The sequence below is a fragment of the Numenius arquata genome, chromosome 10 (genome assembly GCF_964106895.1).
Source record: "Numenius arquata chromosome 10, bNumArq3.hap1.1, whole genome shotgun sequence".
In the NCBI taxonomy this organism is placed as follows: domain Eukaryota; kingdom Metazoa; phylum Chordata; class Aves; order Charadriiformes; family Scolopacidae; genus Numenius; species Numenius arquata.
The window spans coordinates 38,125,441-38,145,342 of record NC_133585.1 but is presented as its reverse complement, the minus strand read 5'-3'; the positions used below and the strand labels follow the sequence as shown (position 1 = coordinate 38,145,342).

The 19,902-nt window shown below is 40.0% G+C and overlaps 1 protein-coding gene and 1 non-coding gene across 2 annotated transcripts in view; both read left to right on the top strand.

The window, feature by feature from the left end:
• LOC141469700 (bifunctional heparan sulfate N-deacetylase/N-sulfotransferase 3) overlaps positions 1-9,631 on the top strand; it is a 58,725-nt gene extending 49,094 nt beyond the window's left edge. The window contains exons 9-13 of the mRNA XM_074155347.1: positions 2,815-2,989; positions 4,028-4,198; positions 8,189-8,298; positions 8,904-9,006; positions 9,512-9,631. Of these exons, the coding sequence (XP_074011448.1) occupies positions 2,815-2,989; positions 4,028-4,198; positions 8,189-8,298; positions 8,904-9,006; positions 9,512-9,631 (679 nt within the window). The remainder of the gene's footprint in view (positions 1-2,814; positions 2,990-4,027; positions 4,199-8,188; positions 8,299-8,903; positions 9,007-9,511) is intronic.
• A 6,922-nt stretch (positions 9,632-16,553) lies between these two features.
• Positions 16,554-16,684, top strand: LOC141469706 (small nucleolar RNA SNORA24). Its single transcript, XR_012463473.1, has one exon. It is a non-coding gene; the product is annotated as a small nucleolar RNA SNORA24 (small nucleolar RNA).
• The last annotated feature ends 3,218 nt before the right edge of the window (positions 16,685-19,902 follow it).

Below are 19,902 nucleotides of genomic sequence, written 5' to 3'. Positions count from 1 at the left end.
CGGAGGCAAAAATTACGTTCGTGTTGGAAATCTTATTTCTTAAGAGAAAAGAAGTAATATCAGGGAGAGGCATTTTTTCCTTTAAATAGGATTTAGAAATAGCAATCAGGTAAAAGAGGGATGGGGAAAGCCTCTCAAAATGTTTTTCAAAGATCAGGTAATTAGGAGAACATAAATGTCTCAGTGGGGTTAGTAAGTGGTGCTAAAAAAGAGAATGTGACGCGGCTGCCACGTTCACTGTGGCTACTGCGGAATCAGTGGACATAGCTACACCCAGCGGGTCATTCTTGATTTCTATTACTTTCAGGAAGTGCTGCGGTATAAAGCACTACAAGATGAAAAGCGGTAACGTGCTCTAGTGGCTGGCAAGCACCAGTAAAAGATGATTGATATTTTTTCTTATTTCTTTCTTCCCCCCCAGCTTAAGGGAAAATAGTTTTCTTGCCTTTGACTTAGTATTCATCTATAAAATCAGGAGGGTGAACACTGTTACATGGTCTTAGTGAAGATACACTAGATCCAATTGCCTTTTAAGTCCCTTTGTTTTTACAGAGTTATAATTGTTGCTGCAGATTCTTATTACAAATTGTGGTGAGTCAGATAGTTATAACCAATAGAGAGATGCCAGCTGAATGACTGGAAATTAGAAAACTGACTCCTTGCTGTGGAGACTTCTGAAGTCAGAGCAGATGACATGCAAGCAAGATACAGCGGGTCCACACTGATGGAGGCAGCCTAAGTACAGTGAGCCAGTTCTTCCGCAAAATCCATATTTTCATGTTGCTAGAAGACCACTTTTGCTGCTTCTCTACTGGGCAAGAGTCTATGTTCTACTGGGCAGTCTATGTTCAGCAAAAATTCTGAGCCTAAATTTGTAACCTCTTGGTACCCGACCTGGTCCAATCTCCTTACCATTTTTCACTGACACCACATCAACTTCTACTTTTTTCAGATTTGCCATTTTATCTAAAGAATCGATTAACTTTTTTTCCAAAATTCAATGTAGTACCATATTTAATGTTAAGTGTTTCCTTATACGGTTGTAGTCCTCATTGCCTTGTATTTACTCGGTCTGCCACTAGGACTTCAGTACAACAGCGTAATGACACCATATATGATCTAGAGCACATGTGCCTGTAGTAGATTGCCTCTTTCAAAGCTGGCCTTTTTCTTTGCTGTTGATGTTCTGGTAAAACATTCTGAGGTCACGCAGTCAGGTTGAGTGATTAGTTTCTAATAATTTTATTTGTGAGCAGAAATTGAAATACCTTCATCATTTTCATCGATTCAGCCCTTGGGAAATAGAGTCCATCATTCAATGAAACAGTATCATATTCTCAGATATTTGCATTAGTATTAGGCAGATATAAACGCTTAATAGGGCAGTGACAGCCTTTCATTCTGTTCTGCTTGGTTGCCTTCTTATTTCAGGGTTTTTTTACGTACAGTCTGCATGTGAGATCAGCAATAGCTATACAACTTTGTAGCAGAATTTTTGAATGCAAGCTTGAGCATATTATGCAGGCCTATCCATCAGCCCTTCGCATGACATCATTTAGGTTTTTCTGATACAAGGCAATCTACCAACTGCTACTCTTAAAACCTTGCATGAATCCACGACTATTATTCCTTATCTAATACATAGAAAATTGTCACGCGAAGGCCAACCCACTTCTTTTGCACAATTCTGATAACAGGTATCCATTCGTGTGCCAAAGAAGCACAAAACATTAACTTAACAATGTTTGCTTATGTATACATAAAAGTCGCTCATAAGAATTAACTTAGCAGAATCAGGTGTCACAGAGTTCAGTTTCTTTAAACAACTGTAATTCCTTCCATTTCTCTAAGTACTTTGTAATCAGTGCCTGTGTGCTAATCATCATCTTGTGAGATCTGTGTCCTAAAGAACACTGCATGTGACCAGACAGTTCCATCCTACCAAGTCTTCTGGCCTTGACTGCAACGGTCACGACTTCAAAGCCAACAAGAATATTTGTATTAGAAGTAGCTCACTTCTATGAATAGAACAAAGTCTCGGCACTGGAAGAAATGTCAGTCCTTAAGCACAATCTTCAGAAGAGTTTATTTTAAATGGCATTTATTTTATCAATACAGAGTTGAACTGAGAAACCAAGACCAACATTTCCCATTTATCCTTTTCCCCAATAATAACAAAAAGCGGTCTGAGGGCCATGGGCAAACAAGTCTGTGTGTGACATAGGAGTTTGCTGGAAATTAACTGCAACTTATAACGGATGAGGAAAGCTCACAAAGAAAACACAAAAATGTGACTGACAGAACAATAAGTGAAAGATGCTGTCGCTGCTTAGAAACCTTTTACCTGATGAAGCTGTGGGCTATTTTTTCAGTGCATCTTTTCCACATAAACGAGCTCTTTTCTCTTGAGTAAAAGCAATTCTGGTACTGAATATCTTTTTCTTACGGTATTGCACTGTAATTGATGTCAGCAAAAGGCCAAATTTGGAAAACTCATTTTCTGCTTTTGACTTTGGTAGGAGTTTGTTCTGACTGAGAAGTGAGAATTTGCTAATTTTAAGAAGCTGTATGAATATTGTAACATTTTCATCCAGTTACCAAAAAATAGCTGCAATGTCTAGTTATCTGTAGTGAGAAGAAAAAAGCTAGTACCAAGTAAAATAAGATCAAAACTATAATGTAAACTTCTGTTTGCTTTTATTTGCCAATTAGGCTATTATTTTAATTTATTATTCTAGAATAAAATATACTTAACAGATTTGTCAACCTTTGTGCGACTTTTAAGTAATTCTGAGAATGATGTTTCTTTCCTAGGTACATGGATTTCTTCCCCACTCCTTCTAATGTCACAACTGACTTCCTCTTTGAGAAAAGTGCCAACTATTTCCATTCTGAGGAAGCTCCTAAGCGAGCTGCTTCCCTCATCCCCAAGGCCAAGATTATCACCATCCTCATTGACCCATCCGATCGGGCGTATTCCTGGTATCAGGTATGCACTTTGAAGAACACAGGCGGGCACAAATCAAGCTTTCCACCTTGAGTCCTCTCTGTATGTCCTTTCAGTATCTAGGAATATAAAGGGTTTGGATAATACAAGCTTTTATTTGTCAGTCAGTGCACCATATACAATCACCCATGGGCCTGAGGTATCTGTCAGTGTAAATCTGAAAATCTTTCAAGGGTTTAAATAACACAAACCACTTTTTCAAAAGTCTGCCTGTAATATAAGCATGTAAAAATGGTTACCTACTCAATTAATTTATGTAATTAACACATACAAAAAATAGTTCATAGGCACGGTTACCTAGTTCATGCTCAAAATACAAGATAGATTAAAAAATTTTTATTTTTCTGGTCTGCAGGTTAGAATAGGAATTTGGAAAAATAAAGATACTTTTTAAAAGTATAAAACTCCAAAGAGAAAAAAGTTCTTAGAACTTCAATGACTTATTTTATGTTAATTTTTGGTGAGAAGTAATCACAGCCCTGAATCTGATGGCATAGCTTACTCTGCTTTGGACAGGAGGCTTGACTAGAAACTGACAGATCCCTTCTGACCTGAATAATCCAATGATCCTCATAACTACCTGTGTTCAAATTTACCTTGTATAAGTTAAAAAAACAAAATATGAAACTACTAGAAGCAGACCTTCTTAGTATTTGTGTTTATTATGCCTGATTCGTTTGTGCAAAACCTGCCACTGTTTATTGAAAACAAACATTTATACATTCTGTTTTGTTATTGCTATGATCAGTCTAGCTTTGATTTCTTTAGACAAAAAAAATATTTATTGATACAACAATATTTATCCCAGCATTTTCAATAAATTAATGCTGATGAAGACTTCTTAACTTTAAGTAACTTTTAATGTAAATAATCACTCTTAGCAAGGTCACTAAGGCCAGGTTAGTAAGAGCAACCAGTTTTCTCTTATTTTCCCAAGTCTTGTGGTCTGTAAAGTTACTTATTTGTAACTTTACAGTTACAAGTACAGTTACAAGTAAAGTAATGTAAATTCTTTTACAGCATCAGCGATCACATGAAGACCCTGCAGCTCTAAAATTCAGCTTCTATCAGGTGATTACAGCTGGACCTCGAGCCCCATCTGAGCTTAGAGCTCTCCAAAAGAGATGCCTAGCACCCGGATGGTATGCTACCCATATTGAAAGATGGCTAACTTACTTCCCACCTTATCAGGTGAATAAGACTGTAACTTGACATCCTAATCTTACATATATGATATCCTAGAAGATTACCTCATAGAAGTCTTGCCTACTGAATACTCATCCTCAGGGATATCCTAGATATACTAGAGCATGTTTTAAGACATTGATTGTGATTCTTCATAGCCATGTTCTAAGTAATTGGTTGACATTGCTAGGGTTGTCATGTCTTAGCACCTTACAGCTGGGAGCTTCTTCTGCAAAACAAATCATAACAATAGTCTGGAAGCTCAAGAAATGTTACTGCTGCTCCTTGAACTCTCTTGTACCCTGAACTGCCTTTTAACTTAATCTGGTTTTCACTTGCTCATGCTTTCATCATGTCAGTAATGCTGAGGAAAAGAGAACCAGGCAGGCAGTGCTTTGTGGTCTCTTTAGTATCAGATGGTCCATCAGGGTTCCCAAAGGAAAAACTGAAGGAAAATAAAGGGAAGCTGCTCAATAATATTTCTGTCTACTCTCAGTGGTAACAAGTATCAATGAGCATCAAGGGATGTCAGCTGGGATATTGCCCTCCCTCCATGGGTGTAGAAGCGTTTTGGTGTCTGAACACTTCGAGGTGTAAAAATTATCTTTTCTGTCTGAAATGGGGATTACCATGTGGAAATGGATGTTATCTAGTGGTTTTGTAACACCTTAATGTTTAAATGCATCAGTGTCTTCACCCACTTCTTGGTCCTTTCATGCAGTAATCTCCTGCTGTGTCAATCTCCTTAGAGCTGTGATTGCAGTAGTAAATAAACCTGTACCTGTGCAAGAGTTCACACACTGTCCCAATGCTGTCCATACTGTTTGATTTTTAATACACTTCTGGCACAGTTAGGACCCATAGCAATAATCATCTTGCCAAGCAGTTCCAGAGCACAGTTAGAAAGATAACAAGAACCATTACCATTGGGGTATGTGGACTCAACCAATTTGGTTTTGCAGGTGAAAGAGTTTAGCAACATGGATCCAGGTCATGCTGCGCCATTTGGCCTCCAGACCAGAAAGCTGTCTCTGGTTTGATTTAATTAGCAATATAGCCTTTGTGTACATCATCAAGTTTGCCATCTCAGGCATCACCAGTTTTTTAGATGAATTCGTGTTTTGCCTAACATGACTTTTCTGTAATTACCAAAGCACTGGGTCTCCTTTGCACACTTTGTTTTTGGAAATTCCTCATACATTGCTGCCCATAACGGCACATCCACACACCACAGCCTCTACTGGGACTCATTCATGCACTGAAACAAGTTTGATGTGTTGGTATTCCTAATCACCTACATTTGGTATCTATCACTGACCCTCAATCCTCAACTTATTCTTTCTGTTAAGATCAGTTTCTCTGTGTGTCTTTGAGCCTCAAAGGGTATGTGTTTATGGACCCATAGGTTTCAGTACAGGTGGCACATAAGCAACCTGAAAATTGGATCTCCCCGCAAGCTTCTGTTGGCTTATAACATAGAAATCATTAGCCTCCTTCTGGCCCTGTGTAAGATCAAGCCTCAAAAGCTGCATGTCCTAAGCCCTGAACATCATGTGATACACAAGACCAGGCAGGCAATGCCACGTGATCAGTATCTCCTTGGTAGATTTATTTCTGGAATGGGTTTTTCTGGCATTAGCAGTGTGTCTGGCAACACTCCTCACCCAACGTTTAAAGATTACTTTGGTTGAGGGAGGTTGGCTGCAATCTGAACCTTCTGTTTATCGAGGACTCGCTTAGCTGAGACAAGTTGGCTGGAGTCTGCACCTTCTGTTTTCCCAGAGTGTGCCAAGGAAGCTCTGATGCATCTAGTTGGTGTTGTTCTCCATATATTCTCTTTTGGGCCAGCCTTGCAGGCTTCATGGCATTCAGATATTTAGAATTTTGATTGACTTAACTTATTATCGGGTAAGTTGTACAAATAGTCCTCTTTTGTCTGGCCGCCAAGACAGATCTCTAGAAGTTCAGGAAGCTCTTAAGTTCATTTCCCACCTGTAACTCATTGATTCAATGCAGTCTTACAGAAGAAAAGATGACCTAGCATGACGAACTCTCTCATGAGGCAGAAGATATGCTCATGCACCACCCCTACAAGACACCAAGCTGATTTTGCAACAGCCATTGTTAAATGGCTGGTTTGAAGCTGAAGGACTTGGGCTATTTCTAAGCTGTTATCTTCTCCAAACTCTTTCTTGCTCCTCTCCCACCATGGTCACTTTTAGACATGAAGTAACTCATGTATAGTAGGAAAGCAGGGACTTAAACAATCTCTTCAGCTGTCAGCAATATGACAGTCAAATGATCAATATGCTGTAAAGTGACTCAGAATACTTCATCGGTAGTATTTTCATTGTATATGAAGCTATCTACTTTGTAAAAATTTCACTATTTAATTTTTCCACATCACCAACACATAAAATTACTTAGATTTTGAGGAATTTTGGGAAATTACATCTTCCTGAGATCAGGGCATGAATCAATCAGTACAAGTCAGGAAAAATTTTGCCTCGGTTCCTTACACCTCCATGAAGGTTGAGAGGGAGCATTTTTTGTTACCTGCTCCCTGTGAATGTCAGGAATTGGAATGAATTTTTGCTGGTAAAACTTTTTCTTACGTGTGTCTTTTTTGGAGTGGCAGAAGTGGGAATGGCACAGATATTTATCTCTACATGTGTTTTAAATAGTGAAGGAAAAAACCCTCACTCTTTTTCTTTCAGATGGAAATATCCCCCATTTGGGATGTTTTTTGACCTTGGTGCTATGAAGCACTTAAGGCCTATTTTCAAAGTTAATGTCTTAGGAAAGCAGTGAGTTCATTTTTGGACTCAGGCAGTCATCAAGCATCTGATTGCAAAGACTTCTGGAATGAGCTACTGCTTTCTGAATGGCCTGATACTTCCACTAATCCACATCTCTCAATCTACATGCTATATATGGGTAATTCCAAAGACCATCTTTCAAAAGAAAAGACATTTTCCCACTTTTGATTATGCTCTGAAACTTCATAGTCTTGCAAACCTTAAGTTTCATCCAGTCCTGGCAGCAATTCATATGATTTTAGCCTCTCTGTTTGCATGGAAGTGTAGATACAAGCTTCAGCACTGCTTGCAGAAGGAGATTGTTGAACCATCTGCAAATCTGTTTCCCCTCTCCTTTTCATCACTAAAGCATGATGGAAAAAGTTGAGGTGTTTCCATGACATGAAATGAATGCTTGACTAATCCATTTGGGACCTTGCTTCTCTTCCAACAGTCACAAAGACCCAAACTCACTGCACCATCATTTGGGCATAATACCATATTTGACAAAATTCTCAGGTAGGATCTGTTTCCCTGAAGATTCACCTCCAGGTGAAAGGGTGGTCTTGTCTGAAGTAACCTACTGTGAGTGTATATATGGTCAAGCACTTGAAAAGAAGAAAGAGAAATTACCTACCGGTACCTGGCTTTCTTAGAGATGTGTTGCACATTCTGTATCTCTCTGCATCCCTGCCTTAAGGTCCTTTATTCGTATTCTCAAAGAAGTTTTTTTCATACTTTCATGTATTGTTGTATGGGTTTAGAAGTAAGGCATTTCACCTAACATCTACCTACTAGTTTCTGTCTTTCTGGTCATTTCCAGTGACAAACTTTTCAACATCACTGTAACATATATATATATTTGTGTCTATGAGAACTATAGGTTATTTCTCTAGACATTAATACCTTTTTTTCTTGGCTGGTCAAATCTCAGTTTCCTGCTAATATTTCTTATCTTTCTGTATCCTTCTCTGTTGTTACAACAGCTTCCAGTTTAGTATCTTTTCAGATTTAACTAACATGCCATTTATCCTGCTCCCAGGTCATTAATGATGGTGACAATTAAAACTGGACCAATTATCATTCTCTGGGACAATATTCTCCATATATTGAATGAGTTTGACAGAGGTGGAATTTTCGATTTGAAGCTTGAAATAATGAATTTTAAATTAAACTTCCATTTATTTTATTGTTGTAGTTGCTAATTATTGATGGACAGCAGCTGAGAACTGACCCATCTACCGTAATGGATGAAGTACAGAAATTTCTGGGAGTCTCTCCTCATTATAATTACTCTGAAGCCCTGACGTGAGTTAATTTAATCATCATTTTCACATGTTCCTACATTCCTAAAATGCCAGTTAGTCTGTAGGTAAGCTTAGTGCAAAATAAAGCCTCTCGTACTTCTCCTCCGAGCTGTCAGTAGGATGTATTCTTCAATGTCTGCAAAGAACACAACTCAGGGTTAGATTTTCTGTGAATCATCCACTGAGCCACTCAATGTGGAGCTTGACTGTTGGAGAAGTAGAGCTCTGACAAACGGACAAAGTAAGTCTTGGGTTGTGAGAACTGCATATGAACTTTGGATGAATTGAAAGGAATTTCTGTTTTCATAAGTGAAACATGGAATGCTGACATGCATAAACAGAAAGGAAAAAAAATTAGTTTCTCTTTATTTTTGACATTAGCTGCAAGACAGATTCAATAGTATCAATCAGGAATGTAACATCCACTCTGTATATCTTAAATACACATGTACACAGATCCTTTGGATTCTGACATTTAGATTTGTTTGTCATTAAATTAAGACTGATAACCTTAGGTTTACTCTTTTGAGTCTTCTGTCTAAACTTGAGAGATGCATCCTCCTTGAAGTATCTCACAGCCTTTACACTGCAAAATATTTGTTTCAGGTTTGATTCACATAAAGGTTTCTGGTGTCAGCTCCTGGAAGAAGGAAAAACAAAGTGTCTTGGCAAGAGCAAAGGTAGAAAATACCCTCCTATGGATTCTGAGGTAAACCATTACGCTCATTTGCATTATACAGATTCATTTGCTACACATAGGACACCACACAGGCAAAATCATAAGTAGGGAGACAAAACAAAATTAAGTAGATGTTAATTATTTGACTTCCTTTCCCTACAAATGAAACATTTAAGATAGCTACAAAGATATTTTCAAAGCTTTAGTTTCAGTCTCACTTCAATAAATTCAAAGTAACCGCATCTGCTTCAGTGCAATTCTTAATTTACATGACTACCTGAGAGTAGAATCAGATTCTTTGCTTTGACTTCATTGTTTATTTTGGACCTGTGTTTCTCTTGAAATTACCTTTTAGACTTCAGCTTCTAACTGACAAGCTTAAAACTTGCATGCAGTAGATAGCATAAAACAACATAAATTGCATAAGAGAAAGTAAAGTTTTGACACAGGTAAAACAAACTTTGAAACCTAGAATTCACAACAACTGCACTACAGCATTTTATTAAATAAAAATATCTCCTTTTGTGTCCATCAGTGCAGGGCTTTTCTGTCAAGCTACTACAGAGATCACAATGTGGAACTGTCAAAACTTCTACACAAATTAGGACAACCCCTGCCATCGTGGCTGAGACAGGAGCTACAGAAAGTAAGATAGCATTGAAAAAAGGCTTTTTGAAATCTCTTCCACACTTCAGTCATCATACCTAAAGTCTCCAGTATCTACCAGAAGGTCTTGTAAGATATACCTCTTCAAAAATGAGTAGAAGATAGAAATTATTTCCATATGCTGGCATGTGGATTGTGAAAATACACATGTTTCTTAGAGCTCTGGTGGGTCAAATCTTTCTCATAAACATTTCTGGACCTGTGGACTTGTGGACTACTGTGCACATATGTGGAAATTATTTGCAACTGGTATAAGCTTCAGAGATACATGACCTGTCCAATTTCATGGTAAATATTTACATTTTTGTATATCAGTTTAAAAGTATTGTGTCTCATGTAGGTTTTGTAGCCCATTGTTAGACCACTGACAGTTTTTCTTACTATTTGATTATTGTCTTGCATAAAATAAGAAAACAATGTAGCACAAAATGCCAGGTGTACTTCTGCCTTTGGAATCAGCTTGCTAATACCCAAAGTATATACTAACAAGGGTGAGAAGTACAGTTATCATACATGACTTAGCTGTGCACAGCAGCAAAATACATGGAGCAAAACCTGGAAGCCACAGGCAAAAGCAGTGTAGAAAAAAACACACACACACAGAGAAAACATTACCAATCCTTATATCCTGTAACAACAAACACAATGTGGTAAGTGTCTTTGTCCATAATTACTATGTCTGATTTTGTACTGAAATGGCAAAATACAGAATATAGCCATTATCTGAACAGAAATTTAATTGGACGTGTGAAGCACAAGAATTGCAGTATAATCCTTATGAGCAGTATGAACAGGCTTTCACTCCTGGCTTCTATGAGCAGCCAGATGCACAGACTGCACTCTGGGCTTACATTGCTGTGAATCAGGAATGACTCCACTGAAATGAACAAAAAACTCGTAAAGAGCAGAAATAGATTGCCTTAATTTACCCCACTGTTTTTCCCTTAATTTATTGCCTTTGATCTATGCTTTATGTATTCTAAGATCCTTCAACCCGATTAAAATTGTAGCATCTTTCAGTAACCTTCAGTTTACATCAGCTGCAAAAATCTATCAGATTTCCAGGTTAAAATACTGGTTTTGGTTCCAGACATTTTAAACATGTTTGGTATTAAATATTAGGGAAAAAACTTTAGGAGAAAAAAAATAAACACAGTGTGTAAACATGGTAGAAAATTACTCCCTAATCATGGAAATCACAAGTATCCAGCTTTACATTTATATGATACATTTCAATGATACATCTCACAATGCATCAGTTTAGATGTGAGATAAAGTCTAATTAATAGTACTTAAAAGTCAAGAAAGAAGATCAATGAAAACTTCAGCTAAGTATGGCCTTAATGCTTCTCCACTGAACTTTGGCTCTGAGTGTTTGTAAAGGCATGAAGAGGTAGTGAAAGCAAAAGAGAAATACAGTACTAAATGCAATGCTTTTTACAGTAGCTCTGTGATGTTATCATAATTTGTTTTAGGGTGAATAGTTAAAAACATGCATCAAATGATGGGAAAACTTTATATGTCTCAGTGCTGTTTTACAACATTTATGTAATCATATAATTTAACTTTCAAGGTAATGGAATGGAAACCAGTTTGTTATTCCCTAAATAGAAAACAGATGTTGAGATCCTTACTGTACCTCTAACTGGTAATCTTTATTATTTATTGATTTTGTCTATGTAATACGTGGTTTTGATAGGCCTGTAAAGAAAAAAATCTAGACAAATTTGCTGTATATAACAATATTCTTTACGCAGCACATTTTTGCTAAGGGAATATGCATGATTGATGATGAGGACCTACTAGAGTAGACATTTTTTAAGATGAACATCTTTATTATTTATTAGACAGAATGAGAATTTTCATTTCACTTTAAATATTCACTGTCATATAGATTCGTCCCAAAAGCTGACTTGTCTTAAAATACTTCTTATTTGATAAAAGAAACACTCTGGATTCTGAACATCCATAAAAGCAAATACTCTGCATACTATGGACAGCTCACGCATCCTGCAAACATCTATATGGATTTGTTACAACTAAATTGAATAACAGGACAAAATACCCGGGATTTTCATCCTGACATGATTGATTTTACCCTTGATATAACCTGATGTAACATCACTCAAACATTTTCAAAAAATCCACAAGGATTGCACAAAGCTCCTGTTTTGTGCACTCCTGCCTCAGTTACTCCATGTTCTTCAGTGCAGCAATTATAAAATAGAAGAAATAGGAAAAAGCTTGGGCACTATGAAGTGACTGAAGTTTTCATGGTGAGAGAACCCTCTGCACACAAATTGAGTGCCTCCTACGTGCAGGAGGAAGGGGCTTCAGCCACATTCATAGTTCATTCTTTTCAAGAACTCCCTTTCTGTCTTCTTTCTCTGGGAAATCAACGCTCCATAGAGTGAGAATGAGTGGGCAGTCAAGGAGAGAGTGGCGAAAGGGATATGCACATCAGTCGCATTGTCCCTCCAGAAATTTTACAACAGACAAGGTGACATGTCTCAGATCTGTGGACTACTTCTGTGAAGTCCTCTCTGAGCTACGGCAAGGAGCCCCATATAACTGGTGATCGAGTAAAGCAGCCCACCTGCAGTCGCCATGTAACACTGGGAGGATAAGCCCCCCACACACATGGCCTTGGCCTTGCATGGACTAGGCTTGGTTTGGCAGCTAAACACAAAGCTGGTCCTCCAGGATGAGCATGGTGACCCTCAAGTCATGATGATGACCAGCAGGGTGGAGCTCTTGGATCGTCCCAGTGCCCTTCCTAAGGGATGAACTGGGAACAAAACGAATGAGTTCTTAGGGAAATCTTCAGTGGATTCCTGTGGTAACTACCTGAATTGATACTGTGACCATAGTAGCTTGACCTGGAACTGTGCATCTGAAAGGGCGTGATCTTGAATATAAATCTCCTGTTGAGAAGCAGCTGTTAAGCACTAGCATCCTTAGAAAAGGTGCTGCGGGATTAGCTGCTTGTACGCTAGGCGGGCTAGTGCCAGATACCAAAGCAATGAAGAAGTAAAGGCAAACTGCTGGAGCTCTGCAGTTCTGGATTTCTGATGTTCGCTTATTACTTCTTTATACAAAGATGGTATGAGGCTTTTTTTTTTTTTCTGCAGAACTATTCTATTTAAACATGTTCTTACGTTTAACAGGAGACTTTAAAACAGAATGACTTTTAACGTTCAGTCAGCTTGGTGAAGCATGAAGAGCCTGAGCAAAGCATGCAGACAACAGCTAGATGTGGTATTCCCCAAATCACGGGATGCACATGAGTACAGCTGAGTAAGCAAGTCATACAGCATGAATGATCTGACAAAGTTTAACCTCTTCTATTCACAGCTTACCTACAATCAGTGATTTCCAGAAATAGACTGTCAGTATTAACACTCTTGAAAAATACTGATTCATTACAACAATTTTATATTTGTTTGTCAAAGTCAGATATTTTATTGTGGTTGGTAACACAGCCATGGTTTCTGTTCCCCTGGTAGGTAACTGCACAAGCAATTTCTTTAACAAATGCTTAATTATTGGAGCTTCACCTTTATATTCATAAATATGATTCTGAAATTTGCTTTCTGCAGACATCCATGCCATTAAAAATCAATGCATGATCAGGAGCAGAAAGCGACCATTAGGGGTGGTGTAAAGACAGAGGCTGATATGAAATCACTTAATTATTTGAGCAAACATTCCTGAAAATACTGTGATATTTTCCCAGTTCTACTTGTGCAGACAGAATTAGTTTCAATGATTTGCAGACTATCTTGTACAGAATATCCTTTTTCATTGCTTAAAAATGTGAAACTTCCTCAGGAAGAAATTAAATAGATATTTCAATGTTTATAGATGTAATACTCTTGTCATTCACATTGAATGAAAATTGCTGGAAACATTTTTCTCAAATTTTTTTAAAATAAAAAATAGATATTATTCTGATAGTGGCATGGTATCTGAAGTGCAACAATAAACTCTGATAAGAAAATGTAGTGCTGTGTGGAAGTGAATTTTATGTTCACAAAAGTTGTCCTTTTCCAGGTTTGTTAGCAGCTATTGCAGCTTGACACTGAGCTACAACACAATCCAGGAGCATGGGAGCAGCATGAAATGCTTTCAGAAATGAAAAATATTGCTTGCTTTCTCTGTGAGTGAATATTACCACTTTATGCAGCTGCTCATTTTACTGCTTTTGCTTCCTGCTTACTTTTTATTTCTTGTGCCAGAAATTGCTAATGTGTTGTAGAAACCCTTCCAGAGCTTGCTATTTTTAAGATAACAAGCAGACTTTATTCAAATTATTTGCCTTGGGGATTCAATAGTTGTGCCAATGCATCGGCCCACACAGACGTGAGAAAACCATTCTTAGGAGAAACCTCTAAAGACAGTATGAATGTCCAAAGGGAAGTTCACTGTTATCAACAAATTCGGAACAGAATAGAAAAGTGTACTATCTAGCTGGGCTAAAGCTGCTTAATACATTCATAGGGGTGCAGAAAATAGGAAACCTACGTTAACAAAATACTCTGTTCATTACAGAGAAATGATGGAACCTCTATTTAGAAGTCTAAGCTTCTTTTAGGATACTCATCTCTATAACCTCTAAGAATAACAAAAGTGGAACAGTGAAGTTATAACAGAAAGGTACTAAGCAAAGGGAAAAGATCCTGCTACAAATAACAGCTGCCTGACCTCTGTCTCCAATTTATCTGCTTTCATTTAATGTTTCTTTTCAGTTCTTCCAATCCCAAAATTCTTAAGAGCTCAAGGGCAAAAAACACTTTTTTGTCTCTGTGGACCACATGGATGAGGAAAGCACAACAGTCAGCATCAAAGGACAAATCACAGGAACAGGAAAGTAATTAACAACTGAAACCAGTTCAAATCCTATAACCTGTGTTATTCAGGAGATCAGAGAAATGGGCTTTTTGCCTGAAAAGAAATTCTTACTCTTTTCTCCTGAATTATCTCATCAAGACTGTCTGTCCTATTATCTCTCCCAGTAGAGCTCCTTTCTTCAGCTAAATTCTGAACCGATTTACTCCTGTACAAAAAAAAAAAACCCAAACAAAAACAAAACAGAAAAGCATTTTTGGCATAACTGTATACACAAACACAGTACATATGTTTTAATGATAGAACTCTGCCTGGAAGGACAACATTATGACCTAAAGGCAGCAGCCAGCTCTCTTACACACATGACAGAGTAGAAATAAAATTCCTGAACGCAAACGGTGCAAGGTCAGAGGAGCTGAGGCTTAGCTCACAGCACAGGTAGGACTGTAGGACATGGCAGGACTGGAATTTGTCTCTGCGCTTGCAGCAGTTTCATATTCTGCAACACTGCTTGATAGTCCTAAATTTGCAGCAGCACCACCATTGTCTGAAAATGATGAAAAACACCTAATGTGACAGATATGCCTTAAATAATTTCCTATCTTTTCCACAGGAAAAAAAAAGGTAAGAAATATGGATACTAAAATACGAGCCAGAAGGCAGCTTCCTGCACTGCACTAGTCATCGCTTCCAGCCTCTTCAAAGTTCTCCCCAACAATTCGAATACAAAGTCATCTGTAGCTGATTGAGCCAGAGTTTCAGTCCCCTGGCTGTGTCAGGTCACGGGCATCTGGCCTGCAGAAGCCAAAATTGCCTGTCTCGTCTTTCCAGTGCACCCGTGAACAGAACACGAACTCACCTTTGAGATGAGTGGCAGCCTGTGCCCAGCCTTTAAAAAACCGCCCTTCCCTGCCCTGAGGGTGACTGCAGTAATGCTTAAATTAAGAAGCAGAGAGGTATGGCAATTAGGGGAGGTTTAGGTTTGACATGAAGAAGCGTTTCTTTACCGAGAAGTTGGTCAGACCCTGGAACAGGCTTCCCAGAGGGGTGGCCGCTGCCCCGAACACGGTGGTGTTCAAGAGGTCTTTGGACAAGGCCCTTAACAACTTGCTTTAACTTCTGGTCAGCCATGAAGTGGTCAGGCAGCTGAACCAGGTGATCCTTGTAGGTCCCAGCCAACTGAAATAGTCCTGTCCTATCCTGTCCTGTCCTAATTAAAAATGAGGGTGGGGGAATTTGGCCAGCATTAACCACTTACCCTTGTTTATAATAGACCAGAAAAGGAAAATTTCCCGTGTTCACCTAAAGGGGTGACTTCATTTTCTACTGCATCTTTCACAAGTTCGTCTTTCTCACTGGTCCACGCTTACCAAATAACAAATAGCGGCGGTTTAGCATTTAAGGCCCATCTTATGACTTGACCGAGCACACGTACGCGTATGTATCTGCATAGAGCACGTACCCCTACCTGCAGACAGGAAGCGGCACCAATGCCGGAACCAGCTGGACGTCCGGTCCCAGAGCCGCGGAGGCGGAGCCGCTGCCCTGCCCTCTGCCCCGCCCACTGCGCGCGCAGGGGGACGGCCCCGCCCACCCCGTGGGCGGAGCGCCCCGCCCCGACAGTGCCCACTTCCAGGCGGCGCGGGCGGTGGTGGTCTCGTGGCGCGAGCTCTCCGAGCTGCTGGGTGGCGCGGGGCAGCCCGTTGATGAAGAGCTGGCGGCCGTTGGCGGGCGCGCGAGACGGCCGTTGACGAAGAGCTGGCGGCCGTTGGCGGGCGCGCGGGACAGCCGTTGGGGGTGAGGCGGAGGGCTGGGGAGGCGTGAGGCACTGTGGCGCGCTCCTCTCCACAGGCGCGGTTGATCGAGCCCTAGCGGACCGGCCGCGGCGGAGGAGCGGAACGAGCAGCAGGTGGGCGCCGAGGTGAGGTGAGGGGCGGGCGGGAGTCGTTAGGCGGCGGTGGGGCCCGCGTCGGGAGGAGGGAGAGATAGGGGGCCGGGGGGAGAGGAAGCGGGGGAGGGAGGAAAAATGGCGGCCGCCACGTGGCGGAGGGTGGGGAGGGGTGATCCATGACTCCATAGGGGCAGCCGCCTGTGGCTGTCTCCCTTCCTAGGCATGGAAGAGCAGTTCCTTGCTAATTGGCAAAACTTTTACCCTCTTGTGGGCATTAGTCGTTGACTGTAGCAAGTAACAGGCCGAGTCGGCCGAGGTGTGCTCCACCGCGGGTTTTGCCGCCTGCCCCCTTTCGTGTTTTTTGTTTGTTTTTCTCGATAAGCGTTAGAGACTAGTTTTTAAACATTTTCTCCTTTTTTTTTTTTGCCTCCTTTTTTTTTTTTTTTCCTCTTAGGAGTGCAGAAACTGAAAGCCCGGAGACGCATCCGTTGCCGTTCAAGATCCTTTCCTCCAAAAAGTATGTGACTGGGTGCGTGTTACGTAATAAACCCTTTAAACTGAGTGTTTGGGTGGGGATAATACCGATTTGCTAACTTCTCTTTAGTGACTAAACTACTGATACTTGTTGAAATCAAGGTATAGGTTTAGTGTTTTGATTTTAAGGCATACTTCGTTTGCGTGTCTGTTTTATTGACAGAAAAATATAACGAAGGGCATAAGTTAGTGCGACTAGGAAGAAATGGGCTTGGGTGTAGATGTATTACTTATACTAGGAATACGGAATTATGATAAAGGGTCCGTTGCCAGAACCTTCGACTGCCAAACTGGAGGCATCCGAATCCACAGATTTCTCAGGGATGTCTGTGCAAGAACTGTTTCAGTGCAGTTTACAACTCCTAGGAGGGCATCATACGGTTCAGTGATGTTTGCTGTGTTGTGTGTGTTTCTGGTAGCACTATTAAACTGCCTCAAACTTGTTTTTACAGGGGAAAAACTCTTGAGTTGTGATGACAGAAGAAGATGGGGCTAAATTCCACATGTGAACTCTATGAGTAGCTGTGACTAGAACTTTTAATTTAGGGTAGGGTGGATTTGTCTAATCGTCTGGAATTGATGATGCCTTTTGCAAGCAATAGTATTTCTGTTTATCACGCAGAGCTACTGAAAGCTAATTCTAGGCTAGATCTTAATCTTGCCTAAGACTTAAGGCAAACGAGTGGGTTTTGATAAAGTTCAGACTTGGAGCCCAAATGGGATGTTATGCAGCCCATTTCTCATCTTTAGAAAGGGGCTGGAGTGTAGCTTAGTGTGCCTAAAGTTAGCCTTTGCTGCTTACGATTAGCATGACTAGACTAGCTCATTTTGTGCTGCTTTCCTGGATCTTTGGGCTGTCACCAAGTCTTAAGCAATTATAATAATGCTCTCAGTAATCTAGTGACTGCACTGCAGTCTGTCATGTGGCTGACCATACTGCAGTATTATTAAATCCAGTTCTGTGCACCTTCAGTGTTGGCTCTTCTGCTGTTTAAGTGTGTTAGAAGTGCAGTTCACGGATACTTCTTGCAGCAACCTAAGCTGAAGGTAAGTCTGTGAAGTGTAGAAAATAAATGTGAAATTTACAGTCATAATTTTAGTATATATGTCAATGTAAACCATTCAAATGTATGAATAAGTTAATAAAGAGATATCAACTTTCACTGCAAGTGTCGCTTCTTCCTTACAAGCCTACTGATAACCAAAACTAGACCTGCACATGTTCTTTGAAAGTACTGATAGATGCCAAATCTGCCAGTTGTGGGGAATACAGCTTTTGGTAGCTGGGCCTTATATTTATGACTCTATGGTTTCAGGGCAAAGCAGTGGCTAATGCATTGTCTGGGAGCTGTTCCAGAAGTCACATGATTTTAAAGAGAGGTTACTGCTGCAGGGGAGAACATGTGACTTTGAATATAGCTGCTTTTTCAGTTTTGGTTACTTGGGGATCTTTTATTTAATCCATATTCAAGAAAAGAATCTGTGGAGCTCCAGTAGATGGTGAGTCATTGCAGAATCAAGACAAGGTACATGTTTTACTTACAAGTAAATTTACGGTCTTAGCTAATACCAGCTCTGCTGGCACAGTCTTTTGTGGAATATCTTCTAGTTAATAAGGCATTTTTTCGCAAATCATTGCAAACTGAAAAGTTAGGGGGGAAAGGAGTCTTTAAAGGACTGGGAAACAAAATCCGTGAAGTTAGAACTGAGATCAGCAGGCAATGCAGTTACTTCTAAGTACTTGGCAACTGATGGGGGGAGATTACTATTTGAAGTGGATGGGGGTAGAATTGTGGACTTTAATTACAACATGGATTAGGTCTGAGGAAATGACTTCCGATGTTCATGTTAGTCACACTTTCGAATAGAATGATAGGGAGATTAGGGAGCTGTCACAGGAAACGTTTTGGTGTGGCTTTTTTTTTTTCAAGCAGGTGCTTTTTCTTGCCATTGCCAAAGTATGGCTGATTGTATATTCTGTGTGGAGTTATAATAAGTGGTACTACACCTGTTTAATTGGTGGTGTGTGATTACTCCTTCCTTTTAAACAGCTCTGTGTACAACCCTATCATATGACATCTTTAGTGCTTAGGATTCCAAGTTTGTGGCTGCCAGGCCTGGTAGCCAACAGTCACGATGAGCGTGTACTACAAATTTCCTTTTCTCCAAGAAGAGTGGACTTCGGTAGTAACCGTAGTGCTTTTGGAAATGTAAATTAATACATCTATTCTACAAGGGCAGTGGCCAGGAGAGAGCTGCTGCTATCCAGGGACAAGGTGTGGGTGGGAGAGTGCTAGCACTGTGTGGTTGCTGTTCTGGCAGGCACCCTGATGCAAAGTGGCTTCCTGAGTTTTTACATCAATTTTTTTTTGTGTGACTGGGTTTGATCCCACGAAGAAAATCAGGTATAGGCACATGAATAGGAAGAAGCAGGAGTAGGGCTGGGGACCTATTTCTCCAGGGATCTGAAATGCATGAAAATTACTAACACACAATACAAAGCTCAAGAATGTGACATGAAGGTCTGGAGAAAAGCATTTTTCTTTTGCGTTCACTGAAATGATATTGAAAAGTTTAGATTTTCTGGTGTTTGCTTTTAGCTACTGTATGGCATTCCACTGATGTGGTAATTCCCTTGTATTTTAACCTTTGCTCTTACCAGACAGCAGGTGCCTTTTTAATCTATTTTAGCAACTCCAGTGCATGATATTATCTTGGGTTTTGTTCCTTTTTTTTTTCTTTTTTTTTTACAAGTTGTGCTTTGAAGAGTGACTGTCCTGTCTCTGCCTCCTATAAGGAGGATCTTTCTGTGTGAAACTAAAAGGAGAGCCCTGTAGCTGTCCTGCTAGTCCATTGTGTGAGCTAAGTGATGAGGTCACTGGTATTCCACCTCAGTGGTCATGAATCCCATGATCTGTGGGGGAGTGCTTTAAGGTTCTTCGGAACAGGTGGTGGCAAGTAGGTCACAGGCTGAATAAATTGGCCTG